This window comes from Patella vulgata, chromosome 3, assembly GCF_932274485.2.
Source record: "Patella vulgata chromosome 3, xgPatVulg1.2, whole genome shotgun sequence".
In the NCBI taxonomy this organism is placed as follows: domain Eukaryota; kingdom Metazoa; phylum Mollusca; class Gastropoda; family Patellidae; genus Patella; species Patella vulgata.
The window spans coordinates 66087883-66105298 of record NC_065881.2 but is presented as its reverse complement, the minus strand read 5'-3'; the positions used below and the strand labels follow the sequence as shown (position 1 = coordinate 66105298).

General features: G+C 31.9%; 2 protein-coding genes across 10 annotated transcripts in view; one reads left to right on the top strand and one right to left on the bottom strand.

Annotated features, from left to right (window-relative positions):
* Positions 1 to 17416, bottom strand: part of LOC126816666 (uncharacterized) — a 142554-nt gene that overhangs the window by 12088 nt on the left and 113050 nt on the right. The window lies entirely within an intron of this gene.
* LOC126816667 (protein CBFA2T1) overlaps positions 1 to 17416 on the top strand; it is a 77556-nt gene that overhangs the window by 58304 nt on the left and 1836 nt on the right. For 2 of the 9 annotated variants that reach the window (XM_050543388.2, XM_050543381.1), the window contains exons 2-9: positions 13801 to 13929; positions 14530 to 14747; positions 15047 to 15136; positions 15364 to 15545; positions 15774 to 16024; positions 16203 to 16270; positions 16546 to 16759; positions 17013 to 17203. In XM_050543388.2, coding sequence (XP_050399345.1) covers positions 13818 to 13929; positions 14530 to 14747; positions 15047 to 15136; positions 15364 to 15545; positions 15774 to 16024; positions 16203 to 16270; positions 16546 to 16759; positions 17013 to 17203 — 1326 coding nt within the window. In that variant the 5' untranslated portion in view covers positions 13801 to 13817. Of the gene's footprint in view, positions 1 to 59; positions 148 to 3244; positions 3270 to 10945; positions 11083 to 11510; positions 12001 to 12613; positions 13620 to 13800; positions 13930 to 14529; positions 14748 to 15046; positions 15137 to 15363; positions 15546 to 15773; positions 16025 to 16202; positions 16271 to 16545; positions 16760 to 17012; positions 17204 to 17416 lie in introns of those variants that run through there. The other 7 variants (XM_050543386.2, XM_050543383.1, XM_050543384.1 and 4 more) reach the window with 7 other exon arrangements.

Here is a 17416-nt window from a genome sequence, read left to right as displayed (position 1 = left end):
TCACAGCTGCTCTGTATCAATTAGAATTTTATTAATTTTCCTGCATATTTTCCTGTCTTGTCTTATCTGTGTAGAAGGACAGATTAAACTTGAGGGGTTCAACTTGACCAATTTCCATAGTCTTGCTAATAGTCAAGAAACAAGAAAGTAAGGGCAAGTAAATTTAAAATATTTTGAACTGGAATAAAGGCAAATTTGATATATTCAATATAGAATTTGAATATGATTGCAGACCAGTTGATTAATAATTGATATTAATTAATGAAGAAATGGTTGATAAGGAAATGAGTTTATAATAGAACAGCTGATGGGATACAGAGACCATTTAGTCCAAATGGTATTAGATATCTCTGATATGTTAATATTGTATCAAATATATAAAGTGACAAACATTGTCATATAACAATAAAATAAAAATGTTAATCTTCAATTTAATGAGGCATATATTATGTAAGAATTAGAGAAGAAGGTCGCTGTTCTTGCAAAAATGGTACAAATATAGATAATGAAAATGAATATATTGAAAATTTCATTCAAATTACGGGTATGAATGTTTAGAGTTCTGACAGGAAATAGACTAAATTGTCTCTGCTGATTGACAGTTCATATTCTGGATTGTCAAGTACCATTGCCATGATAATAAACAGTCTTGATTTTCATCCTTCAATCCACGGTTTCTGTAAGTGGCTGCCATTGTCTAATCCATTCTACATCTAAGCCATATTTGATAGTCTAGAGACTTGATTATGGACTTGCTATGTTAATAAAAGTCTAAATAATAATTTATAGAACATTTAAAGCCAGAAAAAAGACATGCAATAAGCAGATTTAGCTCTTGCATAAACTGCCTCTTTAAGACACTCTCAGGATATTTTGGATATTTTTATGAACTGATGAGTCTCAGGTGTACAACTTTTATTCCACCTTTAAGACAGATCTATCCCGAGTTAGCCTCCTGATTTGGTTGAGTTGTATGTTAGCATGTGGTTTAAGAGACTAATTATGTCACTTTGTTCCAGATCACATGTGGTACGATGTCACTAATACATATATATGATAGATTTTATGTAACCCTGCATCTGCCTCATGTCTAGGGTATTTCACACTTTGGAACAATCGTTCTATTGTAAAGCAGGGATGATTCTATAAGTGTTTCAAGCATAAAGCTATAAATGGTGTGTTTTCAAATTAGGATCTTCAGATAATGATAAGATTTTTTTCTCTTCATTCTTGAAATTCCGGGATTTCTTTTTAAAGAAGTAGACATCTTAGAATCTTTGAAAAATGCATCATATGCATGCAACATCTTGTTATCTGATTGAGGTTTTAGGTTCATACAATTTACACTAATAGTTTAAGCATATGTTTAGTAGTGGTATTCTTATGATAAGTCAATGTTTTCAACAGTCATGTGGCGCCTACTACAAAGTGTAAAAGGAAAAAAGTCTGTAGCTATCAACATGATCACAGAGAATAACACCTCATGTCTTCAAGAGATAGTCGTGTATGAACTGTCGTAAAATCTAAATGATTATATGTTAAAGAAGAGATGGGATGTTTATTAAGAAATAAAGCATATAGTTTATTTTATATACTTTATGTTCCGTTTTGTAGATAGCTATGTATGAACTCATCATAAACGTTTGATTCTTTATAAAATTTTAATAAGGTCGAAGTACTTATGTAAAGAATGCATGAGTGATGTCAATAGTACTACACAATCTTTCAATCTGATGTTCCCAAGCTTTAAAATGGCCTGGGTTTTAATAAATATGACAACTTGTTTATTTTGTGTGGGGAAATTATCTGTCTGTTCATTGTGTTTTAATTCTTTCGGTTTGTCAATCGCTACTTCTACATGGGATGGTGACATGCCAAATACAATATTTAATTTAGTTTGGTACTTGAACGGAGGTATTGAAAATTTTCAAAAATTGATTCGGTAGTTGTCATGGATTATTGACAGAAATCGGTGGACAGTCTCCTTTGCTTTATTTGCTGCATACCTGGAATAAGAGTTTTTAATGTGCTAGTTAGCCTACATAGGAGTCTGTAGAAGATGTAGCATTTCTCATAAATTAAATGTCTGGGTTTCTTATTTTGTTTTTTAAGAGAATTGTTTTCTACAAGCATAGTTCTCAAAGGTCAGATATCATGGGAACTAAACAATAAGGTATCTTAATTCTAAAAGATAAAGACAAGTTTATTAAGCACATTTTCATTGGTTCCTTTTTTTCCCTCTGACTTACATGGTCATTTTATCTTACTATAGTGTGCACATCAAACCAAATACTCACAAAAATGGTGATAGATTTAAGAGGAATTTTATCTTCGATACTGACCAACAGGTTAACAGCTATCAGATAATGGTGAAGCTGCCAAATTTCACTCCCAAACAAATAAAATCTGAGAGTTGGGGTACTTGAAGTGAGGAGTTTTACAATCTTTTTAAAGATGATAGTGTCACATCGACTCATTCTACTCAAGTTGTTTGTACCTTTACAATTGAACTTGTTTTTTATCTTGAAGTATTACAGTTGACACTTATAGCTACCTTAGTCAGGATTTCTTTTAATTGTTACATCAAAAGAAAGTGAAGAATGTCAGTTTGGTTTGTTGCTACTTGTTGTCCTGTACCTTTCCTCATGTTATGTTAAAAGAGTAGAACGATTAATTAGATGAAATAATTGCTTTGTGCACCATATTTTGGTTTGGTAGCTATGATACTGGCAGGTGTTGTACCTTAATTTGGTGGGTTTTGCTGATATTGCTTGTCACATTGAACTCCTGGATGTTGTCCTGTGGTAAGTTTGTGTAGCTAACTATTTTAGATTCACTGAATACTTTGAAGTTTTAGTGTTTGCACCTGGTGCCATTTATATTACAATTATTCTGCATTGTTTATGAAATTATCCATGATAAAAACAATTAATGATATTAATGACAACAAACGCTTGATGACCTTTCTTTCTAACCTCTCTTATGAACAGCTTTTGTAATGTTTTTAGTCAACTCGGAGATAAATGTCTGTTGTCACGTTGACAGTTGTGTATATTTGTTGATATAATATTATATAAAGGCTGGTTGGTTCTCAAGGTAATACAACAGATGTAATAAGTTGTCACACCTTGTTGGAAACTTTACAGCTGGTGGCATGAGTAATGTCCCCTTGATACAAGATAATTGACAGGCATATATTATCAGTTAAAGAATGTACAAGACAGAAGACATGTGTAGGATCGGTCTTCCATTTAACAGAATGGTTGTTGGTTAGTAACAATAGATCCTTGAAATACCACAGTCATGTCAGTTTAAAATGGTGTAATATCTTGGATATTCTGTGTAAAATATTGTAAGGTTGTGTACTATGTTCTAATATAAATTAAGTTCCAGATAGTTTTGCAGAATAAGAGAGACATTGGCTATGAATAGTCAAAAGTATGTAAACAGCAGAGGAAATGTAAAATGGCAATCCTGAAAGGCTTAGAAACAAATCAAGAAGATAGATTTGTGAAGGAATATATTTGAATATTTCAGATGTTTCAAATTTTTTTCCAAATGTTGTCTTGTAAAGCAATTTTAAAAGACTGTTCATATTGCTTTGCACCAATTTAGCCAAAGGTCTTTTATATCATGCAAATGTCTTATTTTTAATAGGCCGTCCTCTTGACATTTAATTTTTCTCTTTTAGATTTCATACTATTTCTGGCAAATGGTAAAATAATAATGTATTTCTACTAATGATTATTGTGACATAAGTTAAAAGTATCAGGCATTTAAGAAAAGTTTATTTGTGTAATAATGTCCTGTAAAGTATCAAACATATTAATATCACAACATGACATCCATGTAGGTTTTAAAGCGATAATAAAATGGTTTGATGTTTTCACTGTTGAGCTCTGTTTTAACTATTTAAGGTAATAATATTACACAGAGAGTAACACAAGCCCTATGGTACAACAAAAGTATAAACCAAGGTCCCCATCCTTACCACAGTACTGCAACACATACAAAACTTAAACAACTGTTAACACTCTTGGCTTGTTGATGCATTAAAGTGTTAAGTTAATGTGGCAAGCGCCATTTACTGGTAAATAAATAGCAACAGCAGATTTGGAAAGTTTAATATTTCAAGAAGGAGACAATGGATGTATTCTGCTACTCTAATACATTTTGGAACTATCTTTAATTGATTTCCCATTTTATTTTCCTGTTGTTTGATTCAGAGGACCATGGTTTGGCTCTAGTTTCACTCAGCTCTTTATATAGACTCCACTCGGCATCTGGGTTGTGTTAACATTTTCTAGCAAATAGCTTTTATTAGAACCATTTTAGAGGAAGGAACATATTTATGTATTCAAAAACATAAGGTTTGTCAGTAATCAGTTACAAGGCATCAGGAGTTTGGTAGCAGTCAGCTGTAGAGAGTATACCTATCAAAACCATGTGTGCTGGAGACAGCAAGTCTAGCGAAAACCTGCCGTACAGATCTTCTTTCTCTTATGTGTATTTCTTGCTGATAACTTGTCAGAAGTTTTGAGGTGCATTGGTATAACAGAAAACTGCCTAACATTTTTTTACTCCCCAAAATTGTTTTGTGCAGGGCTGGTTTTTGTTTTCACAAGTAATATTTGAAAAACATTTTGTTGTTGTTCCAGATCAGAGTTTCTCAGGTTTTTGACAGGAAACGTTGATCCAAAATTTAAAGGGTACTTGTTTATTTTTCACTGATTTAAAGCTTTAATTCACTCACTTGAATGATTTTCTAATGAGTTTAATATGAGAATTTACTTCTTATTAAAGGCCATTCTTGTTGAGTTAAATTCCAGATTCCAAACTCTGTGGGATGTAACTTTTGAATAATAGTATTCATAATCAGATTTGCAAGACATAAAATGCATAGAAAATGTTATTTCAAGATTTTCAGAATATGCAGCTTGCAAAATCACTTGGACGAAACCCCAAATATTCTACTGAGTAAAAAACACAAATGTTCTGTTATGAACAAACCCTAATTTTCTACTCAGGTAAGACCCTAATGTTCCTGTGAGGTGTAAAACCTTATATGCCACTGAGTTTCTACTAAGGAAAACACCTAACTTTCTACTGAGATAAAACCCCAGTGGTCATTAAACCTAATGTTCTACTAAGGATAAACCCTTTACTTTCTACTGATATAAAACCCTAATGACCCACCAAGTACCAAGTACAAATCTAATGTTCTACTGATGTAAAATCCTAATGTTCCAATGAGGATTAAACCTTATGTGCTCTGTGGACTACACCTTATGTTCTACTGATGTAAAACCCTAATCTTTCATTCAGATAAATCTGAGATAAATCATGCATTATGTTCGCACATAGTTTACTGTGTACATATATGTTTTCAAAATATATTTTGTTTTGGAGGATGTAGGAAAGAAAACTGTTTACAGTTCCACAAAAAATGTCCTAAATGTTAATATTACATTTGGTATGAACTTAAAGACTATGTTTTCTTTCTTGCTAAATTAAACAGTCAAGTCATCTGGACTCTGAGTGTGGTCGTATATATCAAAACCTATACACCAGTGTTTTCACTTAGAATCCTCAATCCATCAAACAACAGACTAACACCCGCGCCTATAAGCAGACTGGCGCCAGTTCTGTTTTGGTTCTTAATCCAACACATGTGCTGGCTGCCATCTATTTATCTTGCCTGCGTTTTTCCAGTTGTTTCTGAGGCAATCTTGGCTCATATTGGCAACACGTGTTTAAAGTGTCGAAATGACAGATACTTGTTGGCTATTTATTTTCCTCCTGTTTTATGTTTTGACGTTGTCAGTCACAGTTTGCGTTTTTTACAATCTTTACCGATGCCTATCTCACTGATCTGGTGATGGAACAATTCTATATTGGCACCAAGTTTTTTAACATATGTTCACGACAACAGACAACGTAAAGATATTAATAGAGGCTTTGTTCACATGGTATAATATGATTGGATGTCGTTAGGTACGATCTCACTGATTGATACCAAAACTAATCTTGACTATTACACCACCATTACTCAGCAGCATGTAATAAACCACCATCTTTACATTACTTGGAATAACTTTAACAGGTTATTAAACTTTGTGTACAAATAGAATTCAGTTTTCATCATTAACTTTTTGATATTTCACACATTTAAGAGAGGTATTACTCACTTTTTGATGATGTAATGGAGCATCATGATGGCTATTTTTCTTGAATAGAAAAGTAAATCTTGGAATTTTCTAAGACCCCCTTATCAATATCATCAATACAAAATCAGATAATTTATTTTATAAAGTATGCATTATAATAAACTTTGAATGTAAACATCTTGATTTTTTGTTTCTGACACGTTACTGATAAACTAAGTAAATATTGCATATGCTAACGATATTCAAAAGAGTTGCATGTGCAAGACTTGAAAAAACTCATTGTAGAATTACTGCACCTTATTTTGTTTCACTTCTGTGCTGATTAAAGACACATGAATTATGAAAAGTATGGTACAGGTGGACTATAAACAGTTACAAAAAAATGAAATGAAATGGAGTTTAATGTCAGAAAATCCTGATGAACTTTCTTGGTCAATGCAGGGATCGAACTATAAACAGTCGCAACAAACGTACAATGTACAATAAGGTGACAGGCTAACAAGGATGGGTGATCCAAGAAAACTAGAAGATATGGGAGTTAAAAAGCAAAATTGTCATAAAATTTTGAAACATGGATTGTAACAATGATTGATTTCTTGTATAAAAATCTTCAAAGAATTGAGTTGGTTTTCATGTTCATCAAATTTATCCAACAGCCGTTGGTTCACTTGGTTGCTGATGAATTGTCAATATTGTGGAAATGTTTTGTTCAAGCTGTAACTACAGGGTGCAGGACAGGGCTTTCATGGTATTTATATCAAAATTGTACTTTACCTTCATGAAGGTTAAAACGTTGAGGAGATGGAAAAAGCCAAAAGAATATTTGGAAATTGTCATTTTTTCTTTGCAATAAATTTGTTACGTAGTGGTAACCTGCGAGGATTTTTGAAAATTTGAAATATTGTTGTAAGCTTTAAAGGATGGGTGCATTTTTTACTAACTGAAACCAGAACAATGTTGAACTTTTTCACACTGTCAGAATTTGTATGGAGAAATCCAGTAATAGGTAGCATGTGTTATGAAGATAACCCCTCGTCACCAGTATGTATACATGTTGTTTAGACAGGTGGAACCAACGCCACTCAGTCCTGATTCTTGTCTAAGATAAGAGACAGTTAGTGTTCTGGCACCACCCCTGGCAACTCCACCGCCTAATTTGGTCAACACATGGCAACCATTTTCAAATAAACAGTCATTAGTTGATTTCTGCCCGTTTGTGCCAGCACTGGTCCACATTTTTCAATTATTTGAGCTTTTCCTATGCATAATTAGCAGATTGTTTACAAAACGCAATGACACAGAAAGGAAAAGGAACCCATCTTGCTTGTAATAGTACAGGTAATTGTAGCCAGAAGTGGTGTAGATTAACGGAAGTCCTACAAATGTTACAAAATAACCATAGCCTTGATATCACATGGTAACACATGGTAAACCTTCTACAACATTTTTTTTTGTTCATGCATTTGGTAGGGTAAAGAAATAATTTTCATAACTGAAAGATTTAGAGATGTTTTTAGAGTAATAGAATTGCTTTCTGTTTATGGTAAATTATGTCAAATTTGGGCTCATTTAATAATGGGGTTGTATACACTAGTTTATGGTAAATTGTTTGAACATGAACAAAGCATGTGACACATTATACTAAAGAATATGTTTGATTCAGTCAAAGTGTCAGTTTCAATCAAATGTTTATTTCATAATGATTTGCATATGTCTAACTGCCATTTTGAAGATAATGACTTTCTTCTAAATTATTGATTAGGACATGTAACAAATGATTGATTTTATTAAGTTCTGAGTCAACAGCTGAGCCTAATATTGTTCAATCTCTTTTAAAAACAATTGTCCACCATAACGAATTCAATCTAATCTGAGGCATCAGTTACAAATGGATAGTGTAAGACACATTTAATCTGATTATACAGAAATGTTTTTATTGGGATCTTTTGTAAATCAAAACCCCTGTCTAGCCTCAGGTTCAATTACTGATCTCTGCCTTACATAGTTCAGCAAAAGATTGTTTACAGTGGGTGTATTTAGAAATATAATGTCTCGAAATTTGCTATAATAACAGCTTTTAAAGGGGGTGGGTGAATTAGAGTTTTGCTTTTTATAGATGGCTGAAAGAATTGATTTTAATGGTTAAAAAGGGAGTTTCCAAACAATCTTGAAAAAGAACACCCAGGTGGTTTACAAATAAGGTATTAAATAAGTTTAGAAATTTCTCACTGATTTCTTTAATCTTTGGATATAAAAATTATAAGCATTTTGTTTTTGAAGAAAAATATGTATCCCTTATTTTCACTTATATTTTCATACTCTAATGCGCCAGGAGGTAGAGGATATGAAATTGATTTATTAACATCCCACAAATAACATTCAGAAAAAAAATTTGGGCTACAGATTTTTATATCAAGAACCAATCTTCAATGAATTCAACGATTCCTAACAATTTAAAATGTTAATGTTGAAAAACAAAATTGTAGACTTATTGAAATGCTTAAGTGCTTGTGGATACCAGTCATTTATGTTATTGTAACCATATCTTTGTGTACCTTCAACTATGTATGTTTGTTACCTGTACAGGTTTTTATTCCTTTATGTAAATACCTTGTAACATGTTTTATTCAATAATGTGTCTTCATGGAATAGATTTTAAGAATTGATTATAAATTAATATAGAAATCATTGATATTCTGAGAAATAAATATTTTATGTTTCATTTTATTACCTTAAAAATGGAAACAGATGCTGTGACTTTAATTATCTAAAACTTTTTTTTAATCAAAAAAAATGATTTTTTTTCTGGATTAGGTGTGTCACCCAACTTTCTTGCGTGCCACCCTTTGGCACATGTGCTGTTGGTAGCTCATCTCTTGTGTATAGAATTAATTCTGTAGAATATCATTAGTCATGGAATATTTTATGAATGCTGGTTTGTGCCTGCCTTCTGGCGTTACTACAAGTATAGTGTTTTTATCAGCGGTATTGCTAGTGTATTACAATATTTTGTTGATTAATTTATGACCCCAGAGAATTAAGATAATATACACTGATTGTTTTAGTAGAAGTTCTGATAATACACAGTAGAGTTACCAAGTAAACATAGGAACAGATTGACTACCTGTGCTACACTTCAACCTCTTACATTAATTAATAAAACAATTCAGAACAAATTCTTTGCCACATTGCATGCTATCAGTTTTTTCCTTTGTTTTTCTCAAAACAATTGAGTTTTTTTTCTTTATTAGAAACACGAAAAAATACTCTAGTTTATTTGTCCTTTTGTTTTACTGTATGATTATAAAGAAAAAATAATATTATTAAAGGATATATTAGATAGAAATTATTAACTAGAAGTATTTAATTGCATTGGCCAAATTTAAAAAAAAAATAGAAGATTTCTAATCCAAAGGTTATGTTCTTAATATTACCAGAAATATTTAAATTTATTTTAATTTATAATATTCAATATGTTCTATTAACGCATTAGTGAAGATGAAAATGTGACCATGGTATTTTTATCTATTTAATGATAAACTGAACACTTTCTTAAAAATTCTGTAATCTCTGTTGCTTGACTATTCTGTTTTTCCTATTAATTTACTCCCAATCAATTTAAACCAATTACCGGAAGGGTGCCAAAAACTAACTAGGACTTTCTTTTATTGCTACCTTCTGATGAGTAGAACAATAAGCAGATTATGGTAATTAGTGGGTAGACCACAAGTTTGGCTAATGAAGGTGATGTACCTAACACCTGAGGCCAATAAATAAAGAGATTGGTAATAAGATAAAGGTGGCAGAAGTCAGAAGGTCAATACTGTAGGTCAGTTAACTGGTCAACATATTTAGTTAGTTTGTTGGAGGATGAGGTTACCAGAACTTGATCTGATCAGTGGTCAGTTAGTTGAATTAAACACTGCTTGTATTACACCACCGCCACCAACTCTGCTCTATTGGAATTTATAGCTGTATTCTTTATTTTCATGACTAAAAGGTGATTATAATAGTTCTAAATAATTGTCCAAATCGAGCTGGATTAATTTATGGCATCATAATTGTGATGGTTTCATTTATGGAGCGAGAAATGGAGCTTAATGTCCACTTGACACAAACTAGGTAATTTCAGGACTAGCTTCATTTAGTAATTGTCAAAATTCATCTGATTTACAGATTTTTTCTCATTTTTTTTCTGGTTATTTATACAAAAAGATTTTAAAAATGAATTATTTTGTTTAAGAGTACATTCATCTAAAGGAAACTCTTAAGAATATTACCATTTATGAAATTTATCACTTAGTTTTTACTTGCTTATAATGTTTAATACATTAGGAAATCAGTTTTCTTCACATTGAAATACTTACAATTAATTGTGATATCTGTCATGACAAGATAAGTTATATTTTTTAAAACTACAAAGAATCAGTTCTTTAAATTCTTTTAAGTTTCATAGGCCTTAATATATGTTTAAAAATGTTTACATTACATTATGAAACGATGATATTGGTTGATGAAAGAAATGATATGCTTGGGTTTTGAAACCAAATTGTTTTCAAGGAGTCAGTTTTCTACGTGTGAATAAAGTTAAAGGTGCCCGTTTGGCTGAAAGTATAAGAGCTTCACCATGTTGTATTTAGACGTATGTATACATAGCAGTTCTTGTATTTTGGAGAAGACAAGTTAATGGGAAACACATGGTGCCAAACTGAAGGTATCTGGTTCCTTGTACATTCCTCACTGGTACCAGGCTGTCTGGCCAACTTAATCTTTACCAGATGGTAGGGCACAGGTGGGTGGGCGGGGCACAAGCTCTTGGATTGACAGCCAAAAATAAGGCAGTGTATACTAGTCAGTTTACAAATCGACATGAAGCAAGATAGTTTGTATTGTGATCAGTGGCTTGTCATGAAGGGTAGGTACATATTAACATGACTTCTTCATTAAACTTTTCATATTATTTTCATTAAATCTGTTCGCTTAGTTAAAAGGAAGAATTTGTGCACTTTTCATGTGAAATTAGAAAAAGATTTAAGAGTTTTTCAAGTATCTTGATTTGGTTGGTCGTTATTAACATTGCCGCCCAGGTTTTAAAGTTTATTATTTGTCTGAGATTGATAATAAGAAGGTAAACATTTTCGTTGCTCTAAGATTAAGGTAAGACTCATTTTAAACCTGAAATTGTTATCATGGTTGTATTTTGTCCAAATAACCAGTTTGTACGAAATATGAGAGAGTTGAGAGTTTTTGTTGGTGAAAGCATCAACACTTGGTCTAATAATCCCCCCATCTGCTGTATTCATTGACATGGTGCCAAGTAGATGGACAGATAAGACAGGAACAGTACCTTCTTCAACCTGATTGTGCTCTTGCTGACCATATGAGTATAGGTATCACTACTGTCAATGATTAAAACCTCTGCCAATATCTACCAATTATTTACAGCTGTGCATTTGACTGATTGTGTTTGGCAAGGTCTAGATAATATGAGGAACAGATAACTTCACATAGTTCCTACTCTTTCAAGATTGAAGGCAGATGGTACAATTAAGCGGGAAACAGAGAGAGCCATCTGCACTGTATAATTGTAGTGGAAATTAAGCTCTAAAGTCAGTTTACTTATTTTCATGTTGTATAACAGTCAGTGTTTGACGTCTGCAGGCTCATCCTTGGATTTTGTGAGGAATGATCTATTGTCACGATTTGCGTAGTAAAAGGATAATTTTCCACCTGATTTGTTAATTGTGTTTATAGCTGTTGTTGATATAGTTATACATACTATCTTACCCATATTACTTTCACTGGATTATCGTCTTACATTGGAATCTTGAACGTAAGTTTTTCACATTTTAGCACACTTTCAAAAACTGAAATTTATCTTTTGGACCCTGTTTTTACAATAAAATCAATGGCAGTCATTTGGTTTTACCAATTTTCTTATTTCAATTTTCTCTGAAACATTATTTCACTTACTTAATAATCATTGAACTATTTTTTACTATTAGATTGTAAATGTAAGTTTTAAATATTTTATGTCTTGTCTGTAATGATTTTCTGTTAACATACATGTAATTTAATTTTTTTGTCTGTGTTATTCCCTGAATTCATTTGTTTTTTGTTGGCTTCCCTGACTAAGTCTAGAATAATGAACTGCTAACTAAGTCATGAATATTTATTATCTTTGGAAACATATCGATGAAATGTGGCTGATAGAACTACCATGTAAAATGAAGTTGATAATTTGCACATAAATAATTCAAATAAACACTGAGTAGTTTTTTTCTCCATTACTGTCAAGTTTTGATATGGGACCATATGGAATTCCTAAGGCAACCTTTTTTGTTTATTACTCATAAGTACCATTTAAAGAAGTGAAGTTTTGTCGTCAAACATTATATATTAATCAGAGTTATTGTGAGGCCATTGAAAGCGCAGGCTTTTGTATGAACATATGGAAACAGGAAGATTAAAAGTTGTATTGTAGCAATACGATTGTTTGATACTGACTTTCTCAATAGCTCAGTTTACTAAGTATTGTCCAAATCAATTGTTTGCATTCTCTTGTCGATTCAGTATCTCACATCTGGACACCTTAATGTTTGCTGGTAACATCTTGCTACTATAGTGGTCCCACCTGCCTCTTCTTTACAACAAACAACCTATATATGTCGCTCATTGTGTTGGTCACCATTTTATTGGTTGGTTAGACTTTATCTTGTGTAATACCGTACTGGATTTGACGAAGTTTTTGTGAGGGGACAATAAACATAAAGCTGTGCTACCATATGTAATAATGATGATAGTACGTTTAACTGCTATATAGATACTTGTCCTTTATGTGATGGTAATGAGACAGGAGAAATCGAATCTGTTGGCTGGTGAATACATTGATGCTGGTGGCTCGTGCCTTAGCTATCAGACGGATATTGCAGCCAATCAGCTGGTGTATTTGGGTTCGATGAGTGAATAGAGAGCTTCTACGCTATGCTGGTCACATGTCATTGTTGCAGTTGACTGATTTCAATGTTTAGGCGATTGTTTCTGAAGACTTGTTCAATTGTCTCTTAAATCCATTATTGTTTGGGCGGTGTTGTGAGCTACCAACGATGTTCTATTGGATTAAATATGATGATTATTGTAGAAAGCTGTAGATTGTGTTAGTTGGCTGTTGTAGTATGGTGGTAACTCTCGCCACTGTTTTATTTCTACCTTGACTACTGGAGTTATAGTTTTTATTGTGCTAGCATTGTAAACACAGGACTTGTAGCAGTCATACAGAATTAAGTGCAAGGATTAATAGATAAATCTCAGACTTGTTTTAAAAGAGTTGGACAGAAAAAAAAGTGTAATTTCTTGTTATCTCTGTGGACTTGATTCAGCATCTGACAATATGGTATTTGAATTATAACAAAGAAAACGCAATATATTAAACTCAGAACACTTAAACCAAAGGTACAAATGTTGTTTTAATTGAAACAATAGTTTAAAATATTTCTTTCTAGAGTATTTTGTCATAGTATTGGATCTACAGATTTATTTGTGATATTAAACATATGGTTATTGATATTACATCTAGTTGGAAATTTATGTAAATTATTTGGAAGTAAGACTGCATTATTTAATCTCTTTGCAGATTATCGCAGTAGCATAATGCCAGATTCTCCAGACATTAAAGGATCAACTCAGACGTCGACACCACCTAATAGTATGGCTGGTTTATTACCACAACCTAGACCGATATCTTCTAACAGTAATGTGTCAGGTATGTAAAAAACACGGATAATGAATAATGAGTGATCATCATTAACAAACCGCATGTGCAGCCACTTGACTGAAAAAGAGGTTTTTTTTTTCAGATTATCATTTAAAAGGAAATTATTTTGCATGTGTGTTGCCAAAGATGAAAATAATGGAAAATCACTTTTAATTATTGTGAGCTCAAAGAATTTGGTGTTCATCAAGACCACATCATTAAAATTGTCTATCTGAGATAATCACCTGTCAAATTTTTGAAAATCCTTGTTTTAATTTAATAAATGAAGCAGACTTGTTTAATTATATAGCTAGTTGTACAACCAGAAAGAGTCATTTACCCTGTCTGCTTCTGTAAGATAATGATAGTGAAGTTATTGGATGGAGTATGTAAAATTGATAATACCAGATTAAGTCGAAATTTGGACTCAAATTTTGAATTTTATTACTGGGCATGGTGTAGTTTACATTTAGATATTTGTCTTTTTCCAATTTAGAAAATCAAAAATTTAACTTTTAATTTATAATTATTTTAGGAGGGAAGAAAATGTTTTGTTGAACTAAACAAAGTACAGGTATTAACAGCTGTATTTTTTGATTGTATTTTTAGTAATGAATGGTTCCCATTCTCCATTGAGTAGTTTGAATGGACGAACCCCATCACCACCCTCCATGATGAATACTGTCATAGGTCAACAACTTCCCCCTGCTTGTGGAGCACGTCAACTCAGTAAATTAAAAAGATTTTTAACAACACTTCAGCAATTTGGATCAGATATATCACCTGAAATTGGGGAACGAGTTCGAACATTAGTGCTTGGCCTTGTGGTAAGTTTAATAGCATTTTATGTGTACATTATTATAGTAATATTTGGTGAATGAGCCAGTCCATTAGACGATGGGCATATTTGAAATAGCTGACACAATGCATATCATTATATCTAGTATCATTTTATTATAGTGATTAATTATATGTAACTTAAGATCTATTGACAATAAGTGACATTACATGATGTATTGTCTGTAGGCTACATTCTCTCTTTAGTAAATATTATGACAGCTTTATGTCAAGGCTAACTGAAATGATATATTAAACTAATGTTATGCTGTATATTTTTATTCCTTAGAATTCTCATCTATCTATTGAAGAATTTCACTCCAAACTGCAAGAAGCAACCAATTTTCCATTAAGACCATTTGTAATACCATTTCTTAAGGTATGTATTAGCTTTATTGTTTTATACATGGAAGTGGATATGACTTTTTGCATTTTTTTATTTAGAACATGGAGGTTAAGTTTCCTCAACAATGTTTTTTTTATTCCAAACTTGCCAAAAATATATTTATCATTATTTTCTCATGTAAGTTATAAGAGTATATAATATTTATTTTTTCTTGTACATCATGCAGTTGTATAAAAATGTGTTTGTATTTTTATCTACAGGCTAATCTACCCTTATTACAAAGAGAAATGTTACACTGTGCTAGAATGGCCAAACAGACGCCACAGCAATTTTTATCTCAGAATGAACATGTGATTTTTGATGCAGCACATTCACCAATAGAGTCCCATGATTCCTTTAATTCAGAATTTAATGAAAATGGTAAAAGAAGATCTCCTGATAGGTAAGAAAAATAGTTTTTTCACAGAAAATTCCTGTGTATCTTATACTTTATCAGCAAGTTAAAATTCTCTTTAAACATCTCTGTAAAAAAAAAAATTGTCGATTTCATTATACATACAGTATCTTTTTGTTTTACAAATATATCAACCTCAAAATCTGTCTCACAGAAAGTTAATAATTTAGTAAATACATTTCGAAAATTTTAATGTTCGTTTTCTTTTCACTCCAGACCCAAAGAAAATGGATTAGATAACCACCTGGAAATAAATCCTGCTAAGAGACATCATCAGATGAGTCCGCTAGGTAACAACCATATTAGTCCAAATGGATCTCTAAATCTCAATCCCAATGGTCAGATTCGACTAGAGGACATCAGTTTATCACGAGAATTACGAGAGCGTGAACGACTTGAGAGAGAAAAAGTAGAAAGAGATAGGTTGGATAGGGAGAGAGAAAGAGAAAGACATTTTCCTAATTACAGTAAGTGTACATATTATTTTAAAAACCAGATTGAAATATTTGAAAGTTTCATTCAATAATGATTCATTTTGAAACATAGAAATTGGATGTGTGGAACATTTTGAATAATCTCTGTTTTATTGGTTAATTTATTTGAAAAAGGATATTCTTTATAAGACAATTTTTGCTTTATTTTCAGATTATACAAGAAATGAAGGCTTTGATCCATTAGATAGATTAGATGATGACTGGAGACATGTTGAATCAGTAAGTCTAAAATACATTCAACTTATTTTATTCTTTAATGTTTTAGGCAGACATGAGTTGTCCCCCTTTACACATCAAAATTGGATTTCCGTTTCAAACAAAAACTATTCCTGTCTATTTATGTACAGAGTTTTTTGGAGAGCAATACAGTAAATAACTCAATCAATTAATAAATAATTGACAATAGAGTGAAATTAGAATAACTTTTGATTAATTGATTTGTAATCTAGTCTTTATATCTCTTATATAATAATACCATTGATTGTGTGTTTTAGATGTTAAACTGTATTATTGGTATGGTCGATAAAACAAAGCGAGCTTTGGCTGTTTTACAAGAAAGAAGTATACGAGATCGTGAAGAACTATCGGTATGGATGAGACGTCATGCTGAGGGTATGGATCAAGATGTAAAAAAGAGAACTAATGATTTGATGCAATATACCAGACGTCAAACCGATGATAAAATTAGAGATGTCAGAAGTAGGGCAGGTACGTTAGGAATTCTCTTTTGAAAAATAGTTTATCAATATAATAATTGCTCTGGGCATTTGAGGAATTATTTAAAGTGAACTGATAAGCATTCTACTAAAACTGTTGATTTGTCATATTCTGTTCATTTGGTGTAAAGAATCTAAATAGCTTTGATAAAGATCTCACCTGAGGATTGATATTCTGAAACAGCATCTTTAAGTCAATGGATGCCTGAAAAAAAACCAACAATTTATTTTGTACATCTTTTCAGAAGAAGCTGTAAACGAGGTTAAAAGACAAGCTATGTTGGAATTACAGAAAGCCATGACTGCAGCTGAACAGAAGGCATCAGATTTGGTTGCTAATGAAAGACTTAAAATAGACCGATCTATTAATGATGCAAGAAAACAAGCTCAGGAAGAGGCAGTAGCAGTGATAAATCACCAGGAAGAATCAAGTGAGGTAGGAGACAGTTTAATGTCTCATAATTTTCAGACTATCTTGATTGATTTTAAATATCAGCAGGGTTTGTCAAATTAGTCAAATTTTAAATTTAATAAAAATTAATTAACTTTACATTAAAATGGTTAGTTTCTTATTTAGTGCTTTAGTGCCGAGCTGTTCATCGCTAGCACTGTGCAATTTATTTCTAATCTTTGTAACTACAATTTTGGA